Below are 26,196 nucleotides of genomic sequence, written 5' to 3'. Positions count from 1 at the left end.
TCTGGCGGCTGGTTGTTGGATCTGCAAAGGAGATGGCCGGTGGTGGGTAGGGCGGCAATGGCTGGTCTTCACGGAAGTGGGGAAGAAGGGTTTTGAAGTATCTGTCAATGGCTTTTTGGATAATATTGGTTATATCTGGGTTATTGGTTTGGGATTCTCCTGTTGGATTTTCTTCAATGGTGGCCAGGGTTTCGTCTCCATGCTCTGATACCATGATGAAAAATAGAGTAGGGAAAAGAAAATAGCACACCAAAGATTTACGTGGAAAACCCTAATTAGGGAGAAAAACCACGGGATAAAAGGATTCTTATTAGAAAACTGAGCAATGGAATACAGTAGACCAACAACTTAAATAGAGAACAGGGAAACCCTAGGGTACAATAAAAAAAACAAAATTGCCCCTAGGGCGAAAACCCTAATTTCAACAGGAATAAACCCTAATTCCCTTTTAACAAAGGATAAATGTTACAAATGAGGGAAAAGAGAGCATAAGAGTCTATCTCTTAACCATTTATCCTCTCAGAAAAAAATTGAGAAAAGAAGTGACTACATATTTGCCCACAAGAGTTACCTTTTGCCATATCAAGGAGTTAGACTCATGATGGAAGCTAAAGCCGTTTAGCTAGGAGCACACTATCAAGGGCCTTAAATTTCCTATTCCCAAACCCCCATATCAAGACGATTTAACACACTTCCCTTGATCAACCCTTCTCGAAGGAAAATCCTATTAAGTTTCTAACACTTCACTCATAGACACAAGAACGTTAAAAAGGGACAGGTAATAGCTTGAGAGACTTGTCAACATTGGTTGAATGAGAGTGAGTCTACTCCCTTTTGAAAAGAAACTCTTCTTCCAAGATGAAAGCCTCCTACGAATCTTACTTACATTTGGATCTCAAAACAAACTAGATACTACGCCTACGATTGACAAAGATAAAATCCTTGGAGGATGAAGTAAAGATTGGCGTGGGCAAGTACTTCGTTATTCTACATGAATTTTTGTGGAATAAGGGGTGGAGTACTTGAAGCAAATTAAGCCATCTTCTTCTTCGCGTGAAGGACCAACGCCAACCTCTAGTTGCCTGTGTTCATCACTTGTCGTTCGCCGTTCGCCTGTCACAACCAAACATCGTTAGTCGTCGAGGTTTGCAACAGGCGTTATTTGTCGAACCATCCCTCCTTCTCATTTCCCTTCACCATTGTGGCTCGACAAAAGATTTGGACAACAATCGACTATGGTTGTGTTGGACGGATGGCGGTGATGGATTTGGGTACTAGTAGGGAATACAAGGCAGAGGGCAATGGATCTATGGTCAATCTGGGTTTATGAGCGAACAACGACAAATTGCGAAATTTGGCGATGAAAGAAGAGGAAGACGAGAGAGGCAGTCGTGATAGAGTTGACATTCAACATGCGGAAGAGATCTTAAACACTCTAATTACATTAATTTTAGTGGATTAACATGCAAGTTCATAAAATAACAGAAATAGGGTTTTAAACATATAACCTTTGATGAATCCTCCAAATTGCTTCAAATCTCCTTAAATCTCTTCTTCAATCTTTGAAGTAGACCACCACAAGAGTCTTCTATACTAATCTTAGGCTTTAGATTGGGTGGTGGAACCCAAATTGAGAGAGATTTGGTGTGGTTTTGAGAGTTGGAGTGAAATTTTTTTTTTCAGAATTTTTCACTTTTGAAAATCAGATTGCATGAAAAAAATCTCGTCAAATTAACACATATTTATGTAATTTGAACATGCAAACTGATTAAAGTAGGAGATTGACCCTCAATCTTCCGCTAATTAAGTGGAATCGGTGGAAGTCAAATGGAAAAAGTGGGAAAAATCCACTTCCGATTTTTAATTGATTTCCTTTTAATTTAATTTTGATTTTCAAATAAAACCAAATTAATTTTTTTTTTAAAAAAAACTTAATTTGAATTTGAAAAATAAAATTCAAATTTATTTAAAATAAATAAATAATTAAACAAATTTAATTAATTAATTCAATAATTTAATAATAAATATTAAATTAATTAAAACCCTAATCCAAAACATGAATCCCTATTCATGTAATTAATATTTAAATCTCATTTAAATATTTCCAACTTTCCAAAACCGTTTAATTCGTTAATTAAATACTTAATTATATCGAATATAATAATTCAAACCCTAAACTGAATTTGAATATTTCAAATTCTCTCAGCACACTATTGTAAGGTTTAGTAGAGGGACCCAATAGACCTACAGATCATGAGCTCCAACGATTTGAGATTAATTGGTTAAACTCTTTAAATCAAATTAATCAATATTTGTTAACTACCAAGACACTCCACTATAGTTTAGTAGTTGCATTCTCCTCACTCTAGATATATTTTTGTCCATTTGATTTAACCATGATCAGTAAGTCGATCCTTCACAGGTTGTTCATATTTACATCTAGGTCAAAATTACCATTTTACCTCTGTAATACATCTTGCTCCTTGAGTCTCCATTGATCCTCTAATGAACCATTGATTTATGGTCCTACCAATAAACCAAGTCCTTCTCAGTCATAGAGAGGGTGAGACCCCTTTGTTCAAGACCAGGAGTCAGTACTTAAGGGAACAACCTATCTACGGGTAGGAGTGAATTCTATCTTGCAAGACTATATCTCTAGCTATCTATCCGATCTTACCCTTAAAATGGGAAGCTTATAGAGCACCGATTTTCAGCCACTCTCACCCATGCAGATTAAAGGATAATCTTGAATGAACAGGAGTTCATAGTTAGCTCAGGATTGAGATCGAGTTACCTTAGGTTATCGAATTGAAAGTCAGTTTTAACAGTAAACGGTCGTTATAAAGGAAAGTGACTATTTTGTGGTCTGATCTTATGCAAACATCTTTTACATAGGATGCTCTCACTTACATGTCTCCACATGAACGACTTTGGGATCACATCGTTTGCTGATATATACAAAGCAGGTCGCATCTATAGTGTCCCCAAGATAAGGTATTCAACCCTATCCATATACTTATAGACCATTTTGGCTATATACTCAAACTTATCCTCCTTTATTTCTCTACATAAAGTTTAAGTATTCATGTTATAACCATAGGTCCGTTAGTTTATAGGATTTAGGAATCTATGAATGCAATTTATATATTAAATAACAATTTTATTGAAATAATCTCAATAACATATTTATTGTAAATAGAAATATGTTTAAAGTTTACAAATTGTGAGTTTTAGGACATATAACCCAACAAGCCGCATAATCAAATACGCTAAAAATCCCCTAAATTTCGCTCTCTTAGCCTCATTGTACCCTTCCTTTCAACCCTTCGCCTTTCTCTATCCCTGACCCACGATTGACCGACTTCAATGCCATCCAATAACTTACCCCAGTTTTGCTTCTTCACGACCATGCTCTTCATTGATTCTGATTCCTCTTGCAACTGATTGCATATGGATATGATGGCTCTGAGGTAAATGTTACTGGTGTAAGGCCGAAAGGGCCCTTTTGTAAAAGCTAGCTAAAAGGATAGGAGTTGGCTATTTGTTAGTGTTTTTTTTTTTTTTTGGAATAGAAACAAGCCTCTTCATTGAAATAATGAAATGAGACTAATGCTCAATACAATAATGGAGACGAAACAAAAATAACCAACAAGAGATGAAATCAAGTACAATGCAAACACTTAGCAATAGAACACAAGCTAACTAAAGAAGAAGAACAAATAAACCACTACATCTTTAACAATGACTTGAATTGAATAGTCTATAAAAGTTTGGAAATAGAGCACCAAGGAAGAATTGACCGGAGTCATCTCAAAATGGCCTAATCAATAAAGTGACGTATCTTAAAAATGCGTTGAATCCTTTCTGACCTTCAACACTTAAAAGTCTTGTCCAAGATCAAAGGGAGCTAAATTTCAACTTGAACCAAGCCGATTTCCTACTTGAACTTATAATAAATTGAAGGATAGACAGCTTGGACCATGTAAAGTACTAGCAACATATGGTACCAATATTTATCAAATTGAGCTACCGGAAGATCTACATGTCAACCCCATCAAGCCATATTTTGCGCCAGACGACTTTCATTTAGCTTCTTAGCACACTTGAGGACGAGTTTGATTTTGGGAGAGGTAGATTGGTGTAAGGCCGAAAGGGTCCTTTTGTAAAAGCTAAGCTAAAAGGATAGGAGTTAGCTAATTGTTAGTTGTTATGTTAGTTAAACATCTTGTAACTAATACCCTCTATAAATAAGATCTCCTCTCTCATTTTGAGAAGTGATTCATTTTGAAAATTACTTCACATTTGGTAGTACACCAGTTACCCTAGCCATATCAGAGGCTAAAGATACTTCACGAGAAAACCTCTGAGAAAGCTTACAATGATGAGGAGCTCATCAGGATTATAAGCACTAGGAGCAAGGCACAACTAAATGTAATCACTACAATAACCAATTTCGTAATGCTATTAAGCAGGACTTCTACGTATCGTAGACTGTGATCAAGCAATGACAGAGGTTGAGTGTGGGAATGTTCAATGGGGTTCTTAACATTGTGGGATGAAAAAGAGAGTAACAGCATTAAAAATGTTAGATAGGGCATTTTTTAGTATCTACAAACTGTGATCTCAGGGATGGTGAGGGAATCTGAATTTCAAACAATCACTGGATAGAATACTTTAAGAATAAGCTTCAGGGAGAATTTAGGATTTGAATGGATACTGCATACATTTTTCTTGATGCTCTTCTGTTTCTCTGCTTTGTTTTGCTCACTTTTTCTTCTACGTGTGTGTGTATACGTTGCCCATTAATTTTCTCTCTATTGCTTTCCGTGTGTTAATAATGTTTCTATATACTATTATTTTCCAGGGAAAAGAGGAGGATGTAGATGTAAGAAGGAATGATCTTTCGCAGGCTCTTATGGTATGGTAATGTACAAGGACATCGGTTTACTGGCTTACATTGTTATTTGAGGTCTTAATTGTTACCAAAGATTTTGTACAAGAGAATTTGAATAAGAGTAATAGCATTCTAGATTTTCTAGGAATGCTGTTTTAGTCAGTGGGTGTTGGTAGATCTTAGTGCCAGCGGCATTAAATTGCAACAACTTGCTTATTTTTCGTGGTTGCGTGAAATTAATTAGCTACCTATGTGTGGCAATGTTTTCTATGTAATCTGAAGCAAAAATTAGCATTTTCAAGGTAATATGAAGAACTTGGTTAATATATATGCTTTCTTAATAACCATGGATTTTATTATCAATACTATTTTTTTTTTTAACCCGCCTTGTACAATATTTTTGTGTCAAGGAAACTCGTAAGATATAAAATTCTAGGTAGGTGGTCACCATGGATTAAACCCATGACCTCTTAACCTTTTATTAAGGTCGTGCTTGGTATTTACCACTAGGCCAATCCATGATGGTTTATTTTTATTACTATTATTATGAATAAGACATGGATATTGAAGTTTTTTCTTATACGTCAAGTCCTTTGCATAAAAATGTCCATAAAAAATTGCATGAGAAATGTTGTTCTCACGTATGAAAACTCTGTGCAAGATCACGAATTTCTAGTTGCAAAAAGAATTATGAATGAAAAATGGATGATCATTAATCTCTAGTTTTGAAATGTATAATGAATGAAAAAGTGATTTTGTGTCTCGTTGCTTGTTTTGCAAAGATAGCGCCCTTTAGTTTTCATCCTCTGCTCTTTCTCCAAAAGATTTTGGGATCTTGTCCTTAGCTCCTTTAATTGGTCTGTGGCTTTTCCTGGGGACAACTCTAGTTTTCTTTGCCTCATTCTCGAGGGTCACCCTTTCAAAGGTAGGAAGAGGCTCATCTGGATGCACCTTGTTAGATCCTTTTTGTGGTCAATATGACTCGAGCAAAATGGTCGGATTTTCAATGATTGTCAACAAATAGACCCCTTCATTGATCATGTTATTTTCGTTGCTATATCATGGTTTAAATTGTCTAAAGATTTCAAATCTTATAGTTTTGATTCACTTTTGTCCATTTTGAGATCTCCTTTGTAACTCCTTTTTGTTGGGGTTTTTTTTCTCCCCCTCTTTTGTAATTTCACTCATCAATGAAATTGTCTCTAATCAAAAACAAAAAAGAAATGTATTATGAATGAAAAATAGTGGGAAAATCACAGGAAAGCTTCATAGGGTATTTCTATCTAGGTATGAATAGGCTACTTTTTATGGCATGCTCATTTAGCCAAACTTCTCTTTGAGATAGTGCCCAGTATCCTGATCGTTATGCCTTTCATGCAGTTAGAACTTACCCAACAGGAAATTTTCTACTCTAGACCAAGAAACAATTGTAGCCTTTCATACGGATCCAGAGTTTTATTCAAACCCAAGGGAACCTTGTTAGCTTCAGCTTCTTCAAATGTCTGTCCCATAAACTGAGTCTTCAAAGAACTTAAATCTTTTTAATTTCTTTTAGAAATTTGTTTTCCAGGTTTGTCACATATGATCTGTTAAGGATCTGTTTTCCATGTTTCTCAGCAACCAGAGCTCTCAAAGATTTGTTGGAGTTGTCCAGGATTACATATTCTTCACGTTCTGTGGAAGTTGAATATAGGTCTACTGTTCTAGTTAATTTTTATGATTTGCTTTCTGGATAATTTTGGATATTCATAATTTTTCCCTTGTCCCTACGCCCAAAAAAGAGTTTTATTTTCTCTAGCAATATACCAATATTCTTGATGTTTCATGGGGTTTCTTCATGCCCGCTTGAGAATTTTGGTGTTCATCTACTGTGTTGCAATCATAACTCTCCATACATCTATGATTATGCTGATTGTATTTATTTTTTCTCATTTTGTTCGAGCCCTCAGATTATTTTTGTACTTTTATTGGTCAGTTATAAATTTAGTGGTGCCCGGGATTGGTATTAATATATTACCCTCATCCATCATTATTTATTTATTTTCAACACCTATGTTGAATTCTGCACCATATTCATAATCTGCACTTGCATATTATTTAACTTGATTGCATTTTTTTAATATTACTGTGCAGAGGGCCTTCTCATCTACCCCTCTCTTTGAGCCATTTGCAATTCCTTTACTTCTTGAGAAACTTTCATCTTCATTGCCATTAGCAAAGGTGTGTCTGAATTTCTCTGTTTACTTGATTTAGTAATTGCTTATTATTGAGGAGTCACTTGTTTTGATTGTCCAAGCTGCTGAATAATAACTTCAATGATTGCAGATCGATTCTTTGAAGTATCTAAGTGATTGCAGCTTAAATTATGGGGCAGATAGAATGAAAAAGCATAGTGAAGCTATCTGGTCTTCGGTAAAGGAGATCATATTTACTTCAATAGGACAGCCTTCTTTGTCCATTAACATAGAATCGTTAAATAGTCCTAGCTTTCAAGAGAATGAAATAACAACAGAAGCTCTAATACTCCTGCAGAAGATGGTTGTGGAGAGTAATGAATTTTTCTTAAGATTAATTATCGATGATGAAGATATAAAGGATATTTTCAACATCCTAAATATTTATACTTGTTACAACGACTTCCCTCTGCAAAGCAGGCAGAGACTGAATGCAGTGGGCCATATCCTTTACAAGTCAGCAAATGCATCTGTTGCTTCCTGTGATCATGTGTTTGAAAGTTTCTTCCCTCGTTTGCTGGATTTTGTGGGGATTTCTGTGGGTCGGTCTCACAATAACAAAGTTTCTCCCTCAAGGAATTTTAACTTTGGAGCCCTCTATCTCTGTATTGAACTTCTTGCAGCTTGCAGAGACTTGATCGCAAGCTCTGATGAACCCACATGCTCTGTTAAAGAGAAATCATACTGCATGCTTCAAACTTCTTCATGTTCACTGGTTCAGCTCCTCAGTTCTACCTTTTCAGGAATTGTTAAAAAAGATCTGCATGATACTGAAGAATTCTACTGTGCAGGTATCTTCTTTTGAGGTTATTCCGTTGGATGACATTGTTTGCCTGAAATTTTGCTATTCTATTTTTATATTTGAATGTAGTGTTGAGTACCGTTTGATGGGGCGCATGTCTGTGTAATGTACACATACATACGTATGACTTGTCACATCTGTTCAATCAATCAACGAGTTAGTGACTCAACTTATCTACAAATTTAGGCTTAAGGATATATTCATTTATTTTTTCATCACGTTTTTGTTGAAGAAATACGATGATTTTCAATTCCTCATAGGAGCTGCAATTACTGCAATTCACCGTCTTTTCAATTTTCCATTTATATCTGTCCCTAACAATTTTATTTTTTATCTTTGCCTTGTCTCTAACTTATTATTGCTCATATGTTTGACTGGTTTAAATCTAAGATTGGTTAATTACAATATAGGCTGTGACTGAAGTTTGAAATGATTTGCAGTAAAAGGCTTGCGGAATTTGTCCACGTTCCCTGTGGGCTCTTCACCAGTATCAAGAGTCATATTTGAGGATATTTTGTTGGAGTTCATGTCATTTATAACAGTGAACTTCAAATTTGGATCGTTGTGGAATCATGCCTTGAAGGCATTACAGCATATTGGTTCATTTGTTGACAAATATCATGGGTCTGTGGAATCACAAAGTTACATGCATATAGTTGTTGAAAAGATTGCATCGATGTTCTGTCCTCATGATGAGGCCTTGCCACTGATGCTTAAACTTGAGATGGCATTTGACATTGGTAGAACTGGGGGAAGTTATATGCTGAAAATTGTTCTGGGGATTGAAGACGCAATATTCTTCCATTTATCCGAGGTTTATGTACGTGTTAAAAGATTAATAATCTTTAATTTATCCTAGATGCTCCTCATAGGCATAGGCATCATCAATGTTCCCAGCTTAATTGACTTTTTTTTTTCAATTACATTTTCGGTTTTCCTTTAATACCATCCACTTCCCCCCTTTCTCGCTTTTTCCACAAGCAACGTACCAGAATAACTCCAGTCGATTACTGATCCTTATTTTCTTGCCTAATTAATTTTTCGATGAATTTTCATTTGTTTCTTCTTGACATGCTATGTTTTCACCTCTCTTGATAAAAAAACCAACATATCAGAGAAAAGCCTCCAACAGATGATAATTTCTTAGTATTCTTCAATATTTTACAATTTCTCTGGAAGATAATTTCTGAGTTCTTTAATAGTATGACGTATTTTGAGGTTATTCATCTCTTTTATTCCAAATCTCTTTGAATGAAAAAGAAAAGAGTTATATTGTTCAGAGGAAGAACTTCATTTGATTTTCAAGGAACATCAGAGCTCTCTCTCTCTCTCTCTCTCTATTTTTGTTGTTTTTCATGGTGTAGTCCCATTATTATTATATCAAATTCGGAGCTAATTACTGTCCCCCCCCCCCTCCAAATGGCCTTCTGCACATTCTATTTATTTAGGTCTATGGCAATGCAAAATCAGTCGAGATTCTATTGTCCCTGTTGGCTTGCTACTCGAACAAAGTTCTGCCATGGTAAATGGTTGTATTATATCTTATACATTTTTTTTTGTGGACAAATTATAAATATCTAATGTCCCGTTTAGTAACCATTTGGTTTTATAAAATTGTGCTGGTTTTCTTACTGTTTTTTAATCATTATTTTCATCTTTCCTTAATAAACATGCAATTCTTAGCTAAATTTCAAAAACAAAAATAAGTTTTTAAAACTTGGCTTGGATTTTGAAAACACTCCTAAAAGGTATAAAAAAATGCAGAGAAACCAATAGGGAGAAGTAATGATTATAAGTTTAATTTTCAAAAAACAAAAAAGTTGAATTTTCTTTCCTGTGTTCGTCTACTTTCAAGGCACGAACAGCCATGTTTTCTTCTCATTTTCCTGTTATAAATGCGATGCTTGAATTTTTTGCATGGTGATGTAGGTTTGATGAAGCTGGAGATTTTGAGGAAGTCATATTGCAATTTGCACTAAACATTTGGGATCAAATTGAAAAGTGTTCAACTTTGAGCACTTTGATGGATAAAGTGAGTAAAACTTCTACTCTTTTGTATTATTTGTTGTCAATTAATTTTGTGTAGTTTTTCTTAGGGGTGGAAACGGTTCGGTTCGGTTTGGTGGTCAAACCAAACCAAACCAAACCGAATTTTTTAAAATGTGAAACCGAACCGAACCGAACCGATTTATTGGTTCAAACCGAACCAAATTGCACATATGCGGTTCAGTTCGGTTTCAAATTCGGTTTTGGCATTTTTAAAAAATCCATGTTATATTCTTTTTCAATTAAAAACGGTTCGGTTTGGTTCGGTTTTAAATTCGGTTTTGTTCTTTAAATTAAAAGCGGTTTGGTTTTAAATTCGGTTTTATTTTTTTTAAAATATATAAATAAATAAATATATATATTAGTTAAACCGATTCGGTTCGGTTTTCGAAAGTGAAACCGAACCGAACCAAATTAATTCGGTTTCAAAATTTCTTCAAACCAGATCGAACTGCATTTTTCAGTTTCACTGAGTTTTCTGTTCGATTTTTAGAAACAATTCGGTTTTTGCGGTTTGAATGACCACCCCAGTTTCCTAAAATCAGTTGCAAGCTTTTTACTGAATAGTAGCCTCTTGTTTTGTTTTTGTTTTCTCCCCCTTTTTAATGAATTCAGGTGCTTCTAGATGCTACCATGCTGGCATTGAAACTCTCTGTTCGAAGTTGCTCAAAAGAGAGCCAGAATGTTATAATCCAAAAGGCATTCAATGTATTATTAACAAGCAGTTTTTCTCCTTTGAAACTAGCATTATCTACTACAATACCAGTTCAGATGGAGGACTTACAACTTCTGCAGCAGAAAGATAATCCTCTTTCTAGAGATGAATGGATTTTTTCATTATTTGCGTCAGTCATAATAGCACTTCGTCCACAAATACATGTTCCAGATGTGAGATTAGTAATGCATTTGCTTATGTTATCCATCACCAGGGGCTGTGTACTAGCTGCACAGGCACTGGGTTCTATGATCAATAAATTGAGCATGAAATCTGATAAAGTAGAAGACTCAAGTTATGTTTCCTTGGAAGAAGCTATGGACATTATTTTCAAAACAGAATTTAGGTGCTTCCATAATGAAAGTGCTGGTGATGGCAGTGAAATGAGAATGTTTCTCACTGATTTATGCTCTAGCATTGAAAAAAGCTCTTCTCTTCAAGTACATGCTGTGGTTGGATTATCATGGATTGGAAAAGGCTTGCTCCTTTGCGGTCATGAAAAGGTCCGAGATATAACCATGGTTTTCTTGCAGTGCTTAGTGTCAAAAAGCAGAACAGATGCCTCACCCTTGCAGCAGTTTATACTGGAAAAAGATAACCAAACAAACTTAGACTTTGCAGTAATGGAAGTTGCAGCAGATGCATTTCACATTCTTATGAGTGATTCTGAAGCTTGTTTGAACCGAAAATTCCATGCAATAGTACGGCCACTTTATAAGCAGCGTTTTTTCTCCACCATGATGCCCATTTTCCAGACTCTAGTAAGCAAATCAGATACGTCACTTTCTAGGTAGGCGCATTTGTCTCTTATCCCATGGATAAATTAATTTTTCTTTCGATGAGCATATTGCATGAGTTTTTCTTGTCTGTCTTAGCAATCTCCAGACTAAGAAGAATGTAACTGAATGCTAATGTAAACAATTAATGTCTAGTCTAATAGACCTGCGTCGATGAATGATCTTAAACAAGCTCTACCATGTTGAAGTTTCCTTTCAATTTTGTCATCCTTCGTAGTACTGTGACATCATTTAGCACTGCAATATTGCAACTCAAAAGCATGTTTCAGTCTCTTTATTGTTACATCTCAAACAACTGATTTGGAAACCTGCGATTTTTGGATCTAGGGTTGTTTACTTTATCCTTTTGAATCACATAGCAAGATTGGTCTAACCGATCACAGTTTTGAGTTTATTATGATCATGATAATATTCATACCATACCAGGCAGTATCTTCTTTAGAGAGTTTATGCAGCTTTACAGTTAGGACATCAAAAGTAAACATCTTAATAAATACCTTATGAATTGTCATTATGCAGTCTAAGGTTATTCCTGCAGATGTATAATATAGGTTATTTCTGCTTGACCCATTCGTTTGATTGTGTTCATGGAAGTAATTGCACTTCAACTCGGGCTTGGGTGTTTGTTAACATTGGAGTGAAAAATGTGCATGAAAATACCTGTTTGGAGCATTTACTATAACCATGCCCTAAAACATGCCTGGGTGCTGGTCAACGAGAAATTTTGGTAGCCATGTACTGATATGCCGCTTTGTATTTCAGATATATGTTGTACCAGGCATTTGCACACGTTATATCTGATACTCCACTAAGTGCTGTATTGAGTGATGCAAAGAAGGTTAGCTTTAATGTAAACAAAGTGTTATTTTTGGGTTTATTTGTGCTATTGTTGTTGTTCAGGTTTCTTTTTTACACGATATCACATTAATTTTTGCAGCTTATTCCTATGCTTTTGGATGGGTTGTTAACATTAAGTGTGAACATCATAAATAAGGATGTGGTTTATAGCCTCCTCCTTGTTTTGTCTGGGATATTGATGGGTAGAAATGGTAAGACTCTGATCTATTTCCATGATTTGCTATTTCTTTTTTCATTATTGTGTAATTTTTATTCTATTATGCACATTAACATGTTAGCTTTGTAATCGAGACTAGTACTCATTGGCCCGCTATTACAAATTTTAGTGGTTATTGAACACGACCCATCTTCCACTTATAGAGAATGTGTAAATGGCCACGCTTGAGCTTATGAATCCGAGTGTGATTTGAAATTTCTAGTTATACATAGGAGGAAAGGAATTAAGGGAATGTATTACGTTCCCAAACATCGAAAATATAAGTAAACACTAAAGATAACTATATTGCAATACCAATGAAAAAAATTACAATATGTTAGCCTCTCAAGAGGGCCATCTCTCTCCTAAAATCTCACCATGGAAACTTTCACCAAAATGATCCCCTAAGGGTGCCAAGCTCCTCTTATTTATAACCAAGACACTATTACTCATATACCCCTAACTAGTGTCCATAATTCCACTTACTAATGTCCTGTTAATCTTACTCATATACCCCTAACTAGTACTCTCACAGAGTGGTGACAGAGTTTTAGGTCCCGCTTATAACCAAGCAAGGTTACTAATTGAAAGGTGCTAAAGGAGAAAAAGGAACATGAGGGTGGGAAAGGAGTGAGGTTGCCTTGGGGAACTAAAGGAGGGATTCCAGTATCTAATGAAATCGTCACTATTACATTTTTTCAAGAACAAAATGCATCAAGTTACACTTTGGAGCAGTGTTCGAAATTTATTCAACCAGTTTCTTATTGTACACAATCAGTCTCTAGTAGGAGAAAACCGATGAGCCAAAGTGATAAGGCTTTGTGAGTTCTTCTGCAACTTTTTCTATTGGCTAGGAAGGTCCGTCCCTTTCGTCATCAGGTAACTTACTCCTTATGGTAAGTTCAGTTATCGGCGAATATTTTATTGATCACAATATCACTCAGTCCACCATACTTGGTACATGGCCCATGTTTATATATAGGCCAACATCTAGCCTTACAGAAAACATAATTCTAAAGAGAGAATCAATAGTAAAAATGGCTCAACCGAAGTTTTTTTTTTTAATACAAAAAGTCAGTCACGTGGGGAGCACATGAGTATAATCTTTGATAGACTATGCTTAGTGCTAGGGGAAAGAATGGTTGAAGTTGAAAGGAAAGGGAGATGAGGAATGAGGGCCAAACGTTAGTGAGATAACCAGGAATTCTCAAGTTCTCATGATTGGGTCTTACCTTTCTTTTGGAACCCTGGATCTAATAAACAACTATTCTGTCAATGCTTTGGTCTCAAACTAAACAAATTCCTTGATCCAGTTCTAAGAGGATTTGCCTGTCATACTGCAGGACAAGAAGCTGTCACAGAGAATGCACATAAAATTGTTGACTGCCTTGCTGGACTTACTGCCTTCTCTCATATGATGGTATGAAGTCATTTTCTTTATCATCATTTTATTGTCTATTGCAATGCAGTCGTTGTGATGGGTTCCACTGCTGATATTCTCCTGCTGTATAAATGATTTTTCTTGGTCCTCTTTGAAATACTTCGAGTAAGGCAACTGTTTCCACTATCAGCTTTTTGCTTTCACTTGTAACGTCCTCTCCCAATTGTGTGATCCGGATATGATTTAGTAATTTGTATCTACTTTTCCTTGCATGATTAGGAGGCCCGAACTCTTTCCGTTTTAAACATTCAGTGGTATTTTATTGGTCAGCTACATAAAAAACTAGCACGTTGATCAAAGTCATTTAGGATAATTTTTAGTAGCTGTATTTGGCGATAGCGATGATGCTGGTATATTACACTGTTGTACTAATACCTGAAGGACATGCATTATCCAGCTTGTACGAGAAACTGCAATTCAGTGCCTAGTCGCTGTGTCTGAACTGCCCCATGCAAGGATATACCCCATGAGGAGACAGGTAGCCCGAGGATTATTCCTCGCAATCAATTATCTGGGATTGTGATTTTTCTGTCCTGTTTATAATGCTGAATGTTTTTCTTCCGTTCTCAGGTTCTGCACGCAATATCGAAAGCTCTTGATGATCCCAAGAGAGCTGTTCGACAGGAAGCTGTCAGATGTCGACAAGCATGGTCAGTTCTGTGCAATGTGTTTCATGATTCTGTAACATTTTACTAGTAATTAGCAGAAGGTGACTAAATTGTGCTTAATTTGTATTTATAAATTCACAAACAGGGCATCAATTGCATCAAGAAGTCTTCATTTCTAATGGTCCATTGGGAGCAATTTTCCTGGTCTCACATAGTGACTCAGCAAGGCTGGCAGCTGAGCACGTTTGAAGTAGCAAAATCTAGAGTGTATATTGTCTCCTTTTACTCATATTCAATGTACATGTACCAGTTCACCTCTCTTTTGTGGATAGTAGCTAGTTGATTCATACATCACACCTCTCTATTCTGGATAGTAGCTAGTTGATTCATTTTTTTCCTACAAGAAAAAAGCTGTAGAAACATGATCTGTGAAAAGAAAATTAATATAGTTTACGTGTTGCCTTTGGACAAGATGAGTACACGATAATTCAAGGAACTTTGATACTCAAACTGTTAAAATACAAGGTTGGGAGATGAAAGTTCATGATCAACTTAAATAATGTAATTTTTATTATCAAAGACGTGTACAGGAACCTTACAACATACATCACACGAGATAATTGCATGTAAAGGAATCATCTTAAGATCATTACAACAAATGGAAGTGTTTAATGTAAAACCTTTTTTTCATATTTCGTTTTTCTTGCCGTGCCGAAGAAACTATACAGATTAAATTAAGAAATTCAATAATGCAAACAAGTACTAAGTTAGTGTGGCAATAGGGGTATGTAACGTACACACTCAACACAGCACCATAAACATCTGGTGGTATAAAAATTTTTGGGCCGAGTCACTGCCAGATTAGCGGCGTTTGCATCAGGTAGATAATCCATGGGAAGCCAAATTAAATTGGTTGTACCAAAGAGTTAATCAATCAGACATCTCATCTTCAGCTCCACTGTATTGATCCATGTCTTGGTGTCTATCATGTTTATGTGATCTCCCAAGACCATCTTCAATATCCGATCCTCTTTTCGAATTCGAGTAAACCTGAAAGCACCACCAAGTTAATAAAATCACTAACCACAAAAGTGGGTAGTACTAATTGAAGTTCATAAACTTAAACGATACCCCTGGATCCTTCACTTCCAAAGTAGCTACGGTAGGTCTTCTCCTTACAGTCACTCTTGCAGGTGCAGGAAAATGTTCGACCTCATCACTTGATCTCCCTTCTTTAGCCCTCTTTTTTCTAAGAACAAGCTTTGTAGGAAGTGGCTACAATTGAAATTGAACAGATGAGTAGATATCTAAACCAAGAACAAGGCATGAATACATCATACGTGAATTCCAATCAATTATGAAGAGATACAAGAGATGAATACCACATAACGAGCTTCTGTATCATCAAATGAAACGAGATATGTAGTGGGGTCATCCACATTGTCACCCCGTACCTGTTATAAGTCTCATCAGAAATCTCACCAAGCGTGTGGTCAAAATTCTAACTTATTGTTGTAAACTAATTAAAAATGCCTGCACTTACATCCCAATGGTACTCACGAACCCAGGAATATGAGACATCTTCTTGTTCATCATAAATATCCTTCGATAGCTGAATCAAACAAGAGGATAACTTTGAACTTGTTTCAGATAAATGATACTTATATTTATTTAGTTTGCTTCACATAAGAGTGCGAATGTGTGTGTGTGAGAGAGAGGGGGCGACTTTCAATAAAAAGAAAGGTAAAACATAGAACAGATTCGTCATAAAAGGGAATGGACATAAAACAGATATTTCATAAAAGAGAATGGATCTAATGCTACACCGCTGATCAATATCGTAGGGATCCACCCAACACAAAGTGAAGGTGTTGTTAATCTTTGCCTTGTAGAATACACAACGTTTAAGATCTTCCTTTTGTTTTTAGAATAGCGAAGACGGCTAAGAATGCACAGGCTTCATTTCGCTTTAGCATTTGGCAAGATAAGGAAAACAAAAAACTATAATTCCAATGGAAAATAATAATATTAAAAATATACAACAAATTGACCAACCTCATCTGGAGAAGGAACCATGTACGCAAGAAATTTCTCAGGCTTTGAAGGATCTGAGCCTGTTGCCATATAGCTTTTCATTATAGCCTGGTAAGGATCAACCAACGGGGGTTAGAATTAACTATTTCATACTGCAGGTTAGCAATGTAATTCGGTAACAAATACTTGTTTCCCAGATTGGAAATTCTTTCTTATCAAAAAAATGTACAGCACCAAATAGAAAAGCTCTTAAATCACCAAATGACCCATAAGCTTAATCTAGTGGATAAAGGCAAATCAAATTATATATCACTAACACTCTCCATCACTTGTGGGCTTGAAATATAAAGAAGACCCAACAAGTAGAAATGAATATTAATTGAGGAGAAAACAACAATGCAAGGGCTTGAACATGGGACCTCCCTAGACCACCTGTTCTGATACCACCTTAAATCACCAACTAACCAAAAAGTAGGGGTGTTCAAAAAACCTGATGACCCGAAAAAAACCAATCAATCCAACTCAACCCGTACGATTTGGGTTAGGTTGGGTTCAAATAAATGAAAATTTTATGGGTTGGGTTGGTTCATGGGTTCACCTAATATAACCCAAACCAACCCGAATTTATTATTAATTTTAAAATATATTTTTTTTATTACTCATAACACAATTATTTATATATATATTGATTTTAATTTTATTTAATTATAATATTTTTTTAATAATTTGTTCTTCAACAACTCTTAAAAGTAGTTTCTTTGCACTTTAGAAAGAAATTTTCACTGTGAGTAGTTAATCTTAATTCAATGTATGAAAATAATTAAATTAGATTTCTACATATTTACGTTTTGCTTCTTTTTAGAACAAAATTTTAAATAAATAACCTGATTAACCCGAACCAACCCAACTCAAATATTTCATAGTCGGGTTGGGTTGGGTTCATTTTTTAATAAGGATTATTTGGGTTGAAGAAATTCACAAACCGAACAATTGGATTGGGTCTAAAAAATCTTTCAACCCAACCCATGAACACCCCTACCAAAAAGTTTAAGCTAGTGGGTATAGGCAAATTTATATATATCACTAAGACAAAAGCTTTATTAACTGAGCAAGGCAGTTATGATAAATGTTATAAACTTATATCTAAAAAGCAAACTTATCATTGATAATTTGGTACAATACTAAAGATTAGGACTCACAAATTAGTTAATTAATTTCTCTACTCAGACATTTCCTATTATGAAAACTAATTACATATGTACCTCTTTAAATTTAATTCCGCCGAATGGTTTCTCAAATTTCTCAAGTAATTTCCAGAAAACAACCAATTCAAGTCTAAAAGCATTGAGTAAGATAACTTAATTCTTTCGGACATCCCCAAATGGGAGGATTCGAACCAGAGACTTGGTTACTAATACACTCATGTCAATTGGGCTATGCTTGATTTGGCACGTCCCCAAAGGGGCAAGTTAAAGATTTAATTATTACATCAGAAAACTACTGTTGTATTATCTCACTATATTTATTTATTTATTTTTATAGAAATTTTAAAATTAGATAACGTTACCAATTCAAACAAGTGGTTCATCACTGAACTAAGGCTATTGAACTAGGCCAATTTCCAACATGAACATTTAGATTAAGTCCAAAATACTTCCTAACCTAACCAATCTAATCCACAAAAACCCTTGCCAGAGTTAGAAGTATCCGACGATCAATATTATGCCACATAAACCCTTCCCTCAGATGAACAAAAATCTGAAACAAATTCTACATCAAACACTAAAACCAATACTATTTTCTTTTTGTAAGAAAAAAATAACATTAATATCTGAGTTAATGAAATGAACTTTAACAATCAGCCTTTCAACAATATATTTGAAGTATAAATAACCCCAACAACTGACCTGTGATTCATGAGTGTCACGAATGGATTGGTCTAACTTGTTGAAAGTCTCTGAATCAGCTGTTGGAGCGCTGTCAAACGCCACCACAACAAATGGATCATCATACCTGATGCAATAACAATATTCTTTTGAATAAGAAACTACTTCACCGACAAATGAGATATAAGGCACACTGCCTCCGAACTTCCTCCAATGGTTACAAATCATAGGAATGCCAAAATTAATAAGTGCTGGGACACAATGTAACTTTTATAGACCTTTATCAGAGATTATATTGTTGATAGCAATCAAATTTTCTTGAAAAGTGAATCTAGTGCCATCTAAATCCTAATGTTGTATATTGTACGGTAGCCTTGAAGAGAAGTTGACCCAAAATTCTTGGGCTAATGTACTATGATAATTTTAGTTGCCACAATCAAGGATTGAATTATTTTGTACCTATCAAAATCAGGTAGAAGAGGTAAAACCTCAACAGGATATAAATTCTTGTTAGTGGCATGAACAGGGCGTGACTTGCATGCTTCGAAGGATGCCTCAATTTCCTTAATTTGCCGTTCCCTGGAAAACATAAAGATCATTCAGTAAAGAATATAATCACACGACATATAACTTTTTTTTCCTTCTCCAAGTTAAAAGACGAACCTATTATTTAGGTTCTCAAGAATATTGCGTCCTCCCTTCATTTCTCGCAGTTCTTTGGCCTGTTTTTCAGTCAACGACTGCAGATGCAATCCTTGTTAGCACCAACACAACTACAACAGAATTATTTCTATGAAAGAACCTCAATATCAATACCTGCTTTGCCGATTCAATGCTGAGAGGAGAGATATACTGCGTCTTAACAAGCCAGGCAACACCTTTATCAGTAGGACGCTCTTTTCTTTTTATACCACCATCCTTTTTAACTGGAGTTTTCAAAACATCATCACGTAACAATTCCTCATCTTCAGGAGCAAGGGGTATTCTAACACTAGGAGGGCTAGTAAACATATGCATAGAGAAAAGTTAGAATAATGGCACACAAAGAATGGTCACGTTATAAAGAAAATATTTATAGGATTCTTGATAGGATTCATACTTGTATACACTGAGGTCAAGCAAATCGAGAGGTATTCCAAGATCCGGCTCCACGTAAAGCTGAGGTTTGTACGTTTTCTCTAGTGATGTGATTGTATATCTTGTATAGCTGCAACATCCCAAAAAATAGAAGATGCCACCTCTTATTACTTAAGTCAAACCTATTTGTAAGATAATAAAAATAAAAAAGCACCGTAAGATCAAGAAATTTAATAATTTTAAGTGGAAACAGCCAATACGACCTAAACACAGTTGTAGCACCAACTATTTTGTTTCACAAAATAAGTTGATGGCCAATCTTAAATGTTAATACACATGTCACATGACTTCCCTTTTGTCTTTCAAGTCATTGTTTGCATAGGAGAATAAATCCGAGAGCTAAACTGTCACATGATTCTGAACTACATTTTTTTCCAACTTAGGTTAAAAGAACACAGTGCCAACCCAGCTTCTTGAGATGGACTCTATATAGGCAAACATTTTTAGAACTCAAGGACAGTTCTACAAACTATAGGACAGATCCTATTCAAGTAAGGTTGTCTGTCTAGGTGAACATTTATAAGAAAATACATCAAACTTTAGCTTTCTGAGTTCTCAATATCACAACTAGTGCTCTCATGTACCTTGCTCATGTCTAGCAAGAGACGTTTCACTTAAGTTCTACTATTTCATTTGTTGTTCAATGCTCACTACCACAACAAGGATAATCTTTGTACTACATCAAATACTCCTAGATCGTCAAAATAACATAATAGTATTCCAGCAAAATGAGGGGCAGGATGAAGGGAAGAAAAGAACAAAAATAGAGAAGCACCCTACATTACAGTAAACCCAAGCTGCAGATCTATTCAAACTTTGGAGGGAAAAGAAGAGAACACATACTGATCTTTCTCTTTCCGTAGTGACATGAGCTTCGGCTGAGCACTTGTATCTGGAAGCTCGTTCCGGAATCTTTGAAATGCATGATAGTCGATGTACAATATCATTAGCCATAAGAAAATAAAAATCAATAGACATCGACAAGTGAAGAAGCATGAAATATTATTTCTACCAAAAGAACATTGGTAGGGACATTAATAAATTGGGTTTCTTTCAAAACAATATTACAGGGCACTAATCCATGGATTGAAACTAAAAACAATCCCCTGAGAAAGGACAGTGTACTTTTGTGTTATTAAAGATATGCCTTCCTGAGCACAAGGAATGAGAAAATCGTGATAATGATAATAATGATAATATAAAGTATAAATATTAACTGAGCATTCCGCTCATTCACTCATCCAAAGAACTCTTAGTAAACGTCAACAATTATAGACGACTTAAAACCAGATCATAACAATGAAAATATCTACATACTCACTTCAACTTGCACAAAAATGTTGTTGGCTTCTTCAACCTATTTTCTATCCTCTCACCACTTAGAAAAGGAGTGGCCTTCCTTTCCCCCATTCGGGATCCTACAATTGATCCATGCCCCTTCCCAGTAGATAACATCTGGGTCTTTTGCAGTATAGTGTTTTGGGATTCTTTTAGATGGTGTCTGTGCCTCTCATCTTGCCTTTGTTTTTCGAACTCTCTCTTCTTCCTCAGTCTTTTCTCATCATCTGTCTCCATTCTCCCTGAAGGACCGTTTGCTTTCTTGGGAGGCATTGGGGGACCAGAATGCCTCTGGTGTTTATCATGATTTGAATTTTCACGATCACGCCTACCATATGAGGGATCCTTTGAAACCCCTTTATCGCGTTCGTGTGCTCCCATGTTTGTACCCTCTGCTTTTTGCTGAGGCGCTGATAGAGGTGGTGGAGAATTTGGGGGTGGAGGTGGCGGGATTGAAGAGCTCGGTGGTGGAGACGAGGGCGGAGGTGGTGGCTGCATTGACTGTGAAGGGGGGTAGTAAAGATTAGGAGGTTGCGAAGGCGCTGGAGGGGGCGGAGGCGGTGGATATGAAGAATCCGGAGGCGGTGGCGGCGGCTGTGGTGCATAAGGATACGACTGGTTAGGAGGAGGAGGTGGAGGGTGTTGGCTTCTCGGCGGACCATAATGTTGCTGGTGGTAATTAGAACTTTGATGAGCTTGGTTGTAATTCTGGGGATACGACGAAGATTGAGCAGGAGGCATGGACCCATCACCGCCATAACCACCCCAATTCTGATTATATTGACTACCTCCTCCTCGCTGTTGCGCTGGAACGGAAGCCGATTGCGTTGGTGGAGGCGGTACCGGGTTTTGACCTGGTGCAGGACCGAAAGACGATTGTGGAGGATATGGCCTGTAAGAAGCCATAGCTATATCTCCCCCAAAAACTCGAGCAAGCAGAACCCTCGAAGACAGGAAAATCGCGAAATCGCCACTAAGTTGAACTTCACTCAGATTCCCGGGCCAATCATCAAAAACCCTCCTCCCAAACAAGAAATCTCCAAAACCCTATCAACCGCATATAGAAGATAGAGAGAAAGGGAAAGGAAACAAAGAAACAAAGAAACAAAGAAACAAAGAAACAGGAAAAGCAGCGATGCAAATGGTTGTTTTCCGAAAAGAAAAACAGAGTCCGGAGAAGATGAAGACGGATTGGCCGCCTCCCTTGCAATTTGAATGGATCGCCAAGGAAACCCTAGCTTAAGAAGGAAGTGCAGAGGTTTAAGAGAGAGAGAGAGAGAGAGAGAGAGAGAAGAAGGTGGAAGTGATTGGGAGAGTAGAAAAAGTAGAAGAAAGAAGGTTTCGTTTGGGTTTGCAAATGCTAACGGAGGGGGGGCGGCCTTCGTGGATCTCTCCCACGGCACAGTTCCACCAATCTATTACGTCACGCCCTTTTCTGATCGGTCATCACATTATTCCGTCTAGGTTTTATTTTCTGGTTTTGCCTTTTTTTTAATTCTAGCATCAGCCAAGCCAGTCACCATCATATTCATTTCATTTTTTGAAAAATATTAATAATGTCCTACTAGAAAATTTGGATAAAATGCTAACATTCCGAGATTCATTTACTTCTATGCTAAAATCCATAAATAATAAGATTTTTTACCTAGCCTGTGTCACACAACTTATTATAACGTGGAGATAGTTGAATTAGAATTATAGTGTAAATGGACAAGTGTTTGTTAACCAATTATAATCTTCCATTAAAAAAAGACGCATTTTTTGTCCTTTTTCTTTTTCTTTTTTTGTTGAATTAATAACAAACAAACAATGATTCAACCTAAATAACCATTATTAAAAAATGAACCAAACTCAACCCAACCATGAAATACTTGGGTTGGGTTAATTGGGTCATTTATTTAAAATTTTATTCTAAAAAGAAGCAAAACGTAAATGTGTAAAAATCTAATTTAATTATTTTCCTATATTGAATTAAGATTAACAACTCAATTTCAATTTATATAGTGAAATTTTTTTTCTATAGTGCAATGAAAAGAGTTGTTGAAGAATAAATTATTCAAAAAATATTGAAATTAAATAAAACTAAAAATCAATATATGTATAAATAATTGTGTTATAAGTAATAAAAAATATATTTTAAAGTTAATAATAAATTCAGGTTGGTTTGGGTTAGTTTTGGTTATATTAGGTGAACTCATGAACCAACTCAACCCATAAAATTTTTATTTATTTGAATTTCAACCCAACCCAAATGAGTTGATAACCCAACCCAAACCGCATGGGTTGGGTTGAGTTTATCGGTTTTTTCGGATCATCGGGTTTTTTGAACACCCCTACCTAATAGATTCAATTAAAAAAAAAATAGCGATACTCATATTTTTGTCATTTTTTAAATTTGAATTTATATTTTATTACCAAATTAGATTTCAATAACTACTATTGACTCAAAATAAAGCAAAATCTTCATGGTTTTTCTCTCACAATTTAAATTTAAATTAATCTTTTATTATCAAATCTAATTTTATTTTACTAATTTTGTATTTGAATAATAATACAGAAACATATCTTCTCCCAATCTTCTAAGAACATTAATCATTGAAAATTAGATTATTATTATGAATATTATAATAGAAAATAGATGTTTATTCCTTAGTGTCCCAAAGGTCATGTATCACCATTCATGTTGTCCTGTGTCATGAAGTTATTCATACTTAGTGTCCATGTAAATCCACATCCTTCTTGCTATTTTGCCTATAAATAGTGGCATTTTGTGGATCTTAAGAATACACCAACATTTGTGAGAATTCTACTTCCACCCATTTTCATATTATCCAATTTCATGATTCTGGTTATTTTATGTTTTAATTATTTTATTTTATAATTTTAGTTTTTATTTGTTTATTATTATTATATAAAAATATTATTGTCACACCCCCTCCCAAACTACCTACTAGCTTAGTCAGGGAGATGGCATGAAGCCAACAGACATCGTCCTCCTCTAACGATACCTGTTGACCCTGCTGAATCGTTGAACCTGATAAACTTACTAATCTTAGATATAAAATACTTTACATGTAACACAACACAGCGGAACCCCTGAAAACCTTTAGACACACATGAAGTGCAGTCCTAACATAACTCGGTTTGGAAAATAACATGATAGAGATATCACAACTAAAAATATATCCAACTGGGGTTTACACAATCACGACATCTAGTGCTTACACAACCATAAACTATCCAGTTCTTACAAAGAAATTTACAATACAAATAGACACAATGTACAACTCCACCCACGTATGGAGCTTGATTTGGAAGCTTTTAGCAGAAAACAGACTTTGGCAATTATCAGGCACCGGGAGCTCGATCTCTACTTGAAAAGTGGGAAAACATTTTAAAAGAGTGAGCTACGAAGCCTAGTGAGTGACTAATTTAAAACTGTAAATCTGTAAACCGCAATGACTTAGTTACACGTGTTCAATCAAAGCGTTAAACATAAACGTGTAACGATAAAAGCTTTCTCAAATATTCCGCAAGTACGTCATTAAAATCTAGCAAGCATATCAAGTATATAAAACATTTTACCTAACATGACAAATTAACGTTGTGTAGGCCACGCCCAATACAACCAACGTTTACTAGCTCTACGATGTAGTGGGGCCCGTCTAGCACTCCTATCGTCTTTGTCATAGTGGGGCCCGCCCAGCACTCACGACAGCATCATTGTCACGGAGTACACACAACATCAACAACGAAATATAACCTGTGTGCACACGGTACCATATAGCCTCGGGCTCAATATCTCAGTCATGTAGTCAATAATAGTCTCAGAAAACCACATGAAAATACTAAAACATGCATGCTTATCTTTATCTTTCATAAAACTCAAGCTTACTCATCTTGCTCGTGAAAACTGAAAATCTTTTGACAGTACTCGCTAATACATACTTTACTTTAAATGATATCATTTCAACTACTTTTCAGGAATCCAATAATCACGTGCTCATATATAAACCTCATTAGAAAATCTAAGCTCAAACCTTATGCTTGAAACCATTCATAGAAATTATGTATCATTCATAAGTTCATATTCAAGCATGTAAACCATTTAAAGCATAAATTACAGTTTAGAAATCATTTTCAAATTTCGTTTTGTCACTCACAGTCTTGGTTAGTTCCCTAGTCTGTAGACTCGGCCTATTTCCTCTTGGCCTGTCAAACAAACCAAAACCGAGCATCAGAACTATAAATCATCTTGTCTTTCCATGCTCATGAATTCTAAATTCTAGAAATAAAATCATACTTCACACTTTTTTTTCCAGATTTTCTAGATTCAATACCCTAATTTCCAACATTCATAACTTCCTCAATACTTGGCTAAAATTAACGTACTATATATCAAACTCTTCATTTTGGAACTCTCTACAACTTATCTGAAGGAATAAAAACGAGATTCCCAATGGATTTATCCAGAAATCCCCCAAACACAGCAAATACAGATACGTACTTCTCTTCTACCCTCTACTTTTCTCCTTAAATTAAACCTATTTCTATTTGTTTTTGGCTCACGAATTCTTCATATAAGTTATAGGAAATTGAATCAGCTTTCCAACTATACCCAATTAAGCTTCTAATTCAACCTGTACACCCCAGAATGTTCAAAAAACCAGAGAAAATCCTAGATCCTTCTGATTTGCACAAAAATTTCGTGCTTTGTTTTCCTTTTAAAAAATCTTATCATCAGATTTAGCTCAAGCTTCCTTCATGAAATTTGTTAGAAAATGGATTAACTTTCAAGGAAGTCAGACCTCACCTCTTAGTTCTTCTTGTGTAGCTCAAACCAACTTAAAAACCAGAGATAGGTAGGTTGAACCCAGATTCTTCCATGATTGCACTTGCATGAACTTTTTCCTCCCTTCTTCAACCTCCAACCTGCAGCAAGCTTCTTATTCCTCTTCCTTCACTCCCTCTCTCGAAATGCTCTGAAAATATGATGAAAAATGATGGAGAAATGGGCTGAAATGAGTTAGGTGGTGATGCCGAATAGGTTTCCATTTCCTTTCATTTTTTTTCCTTTTTCCTTTTCCTTTTCTTTTCTTTTCTTTTCTTTTTCTTTATTCCTTTATTTTTTTTCTTTATTAATAAATTCCAAAATTATCAAAGACAACTTCAACCAAAAGCTTTGTCATTTCTCTTCAATAATAGAACAA

The 26,196-nt window shown here is 35.6% G+C and overlaps 2 protein-coding genes and 1 long non-coding RNA gene across 5 annotated transcripts in view; 1 reads left to right on the top strand and 2 right to left on the bottom strand.

The window, feature by feature from the left end:
- LOC120086130 (MMS19 nucleotide excision repair protein homolog) overlaps positions 1-15,062 on the top strand; it is a 45,860-nt gene extending 30,798 nt beyond the window's left edge. For all 3 annotated transcript variants that reach the window (XM_039042592.1, XM_039042594.1, XM_039042593.1), the window contains exons 8-20: positions 4,865-4,918; positions 7,028-7,114; positions 7,220-7,919; positions 8,371-8,750; positions 9,379-9,452; positions 9,860-9,962; positions 10,592-11,481; positions 12,251-12,326; positions 12,426-12,537; positions 13,886-13,962; positions 14,381-14,461; positions 14,554-14,633; positions 14,737-15,062. In XM_039042592.1, coding sequence (XP_038898520.1) covers positions 4,865-4,918; positions 7,028-7,114; positions 7,220-7,919; positions 8,371-8,750; positions 9,379-9,452; positions 9,860-9,962; positions 10,592-11,481; positions 12,251-12,326; positions 12,426-12,537; positions 13,886-13,962; positions 14,381-14,461; positions 14,554-14,633; positions 14,737-14,770 — 2,748 coding nt within the window. In that variant the 3' untranslated portion in view covers positions 14,771-15,062. The remainder of the gene's footprint in view (positions 1-4,864; positions 4,919-7,027; positions 7,115-7,219; positions 7,920-8,370; positions 8,751-9,378; positions 9,453-9,859; positions 9,963-10,591; positions 11,482-12,250; positions 12,327-12,425; positions 12,538-13,885; positions 13,963-14,380; positions 14,462-14,553; positions 14,634-14,736) is intronic.
- Positions 15,063-15,218: 156 nt separating this feature from the next.
- LOC120086131 (protein PAF1 homolog) lies at positions 15,219-22,451 on the bottom strand. The gene is made up of 12 exons (XM_039042595.1): positions 20,970-22,451; positions 20,492-20,560; positions 19,611-19,718; positions 19,328-19,511; positions 19,175-19,251; positions 18,971-19,090; positions 18,533-18,638; positions 16,647-16,733; positions 16,135-16,203; positions 15,974-16,045; positions 15,723-15,866; positions 15,219-15,641 (listed from the first exon to the last, which is right to left on the bottom strand). Exons 1-12 carry the CDS (start codon positions 21,890-21,892, stop codon positions 15,522-15,524), a joined length of 2,079 nt encoding a protein of 692 aa, XP_038898523.1. The 5' UTR covers positions 21,893-22,451; the 3' UTR covers positions 15,219-15,521.
- A 1,883-nt stretch (positions 22,452-24,334) lies between these two features.
- On the bottom strand, positions 24,335-25,970 carry LOC120085293. Its single transcript, XR_005483873.1, has 3 exons — positions 25,800-25,970; positions 25,150-25,198; positions 24,335-24,749 (listed from the first exon to the last, which is right to left on the bottom strand). It is a non-coding gene; the product is annotated as an uncharacterized LOC120085293 (long non-coding RNA).
- Positions 25,971-26,196: the final 226 nt, after the last annotated feature.

The sequence above is a fragment of the Benincasa hispida genome, chromosome 9, assembly GCF_009727055.1.
Source record: "Benincasa hispida cultivar B227 chromosome 9, ASM972705v1, whole genome shotgun sequence".
NCBI lineage: Eukaryota > Viridiplantae > Streptophyta > Magnoliopsida > Cucurbitales > Cucurbitaceae > Benincasa > Benincasa hispida.
The sequence above is the reverse complement of the archived record's forward strand: the minus strand, read 5'-3'. Positions and strand labels throughout refer to the sequence as shown.

Excerpts from the sequence above, each read along its gene's own strand:
- LOC120086131 (XM_039042595.1), bottom strand. The coding sequence starts at position 21,892 with ATGGCTTCTTACAGGCCATATCCTCCACAATCGTCTTTCGGTCCTGCA. Across the intron at positions 19,512-19,610 it reads CTTGACCTCAGTGTATACAA|CCCTCCTAGTGTTAGAATAC; the intron begins GTATGAATCCTA and ends TATGTTTACTAG. Across the intron at positions 15,642-15,722 it reads TGGAAGTGAAGGATCCAGGG|GTTTACTCGAATTCGAAAAG; the intron begins GTATCGTTTAAG and ends TGGTGCTTTCAG.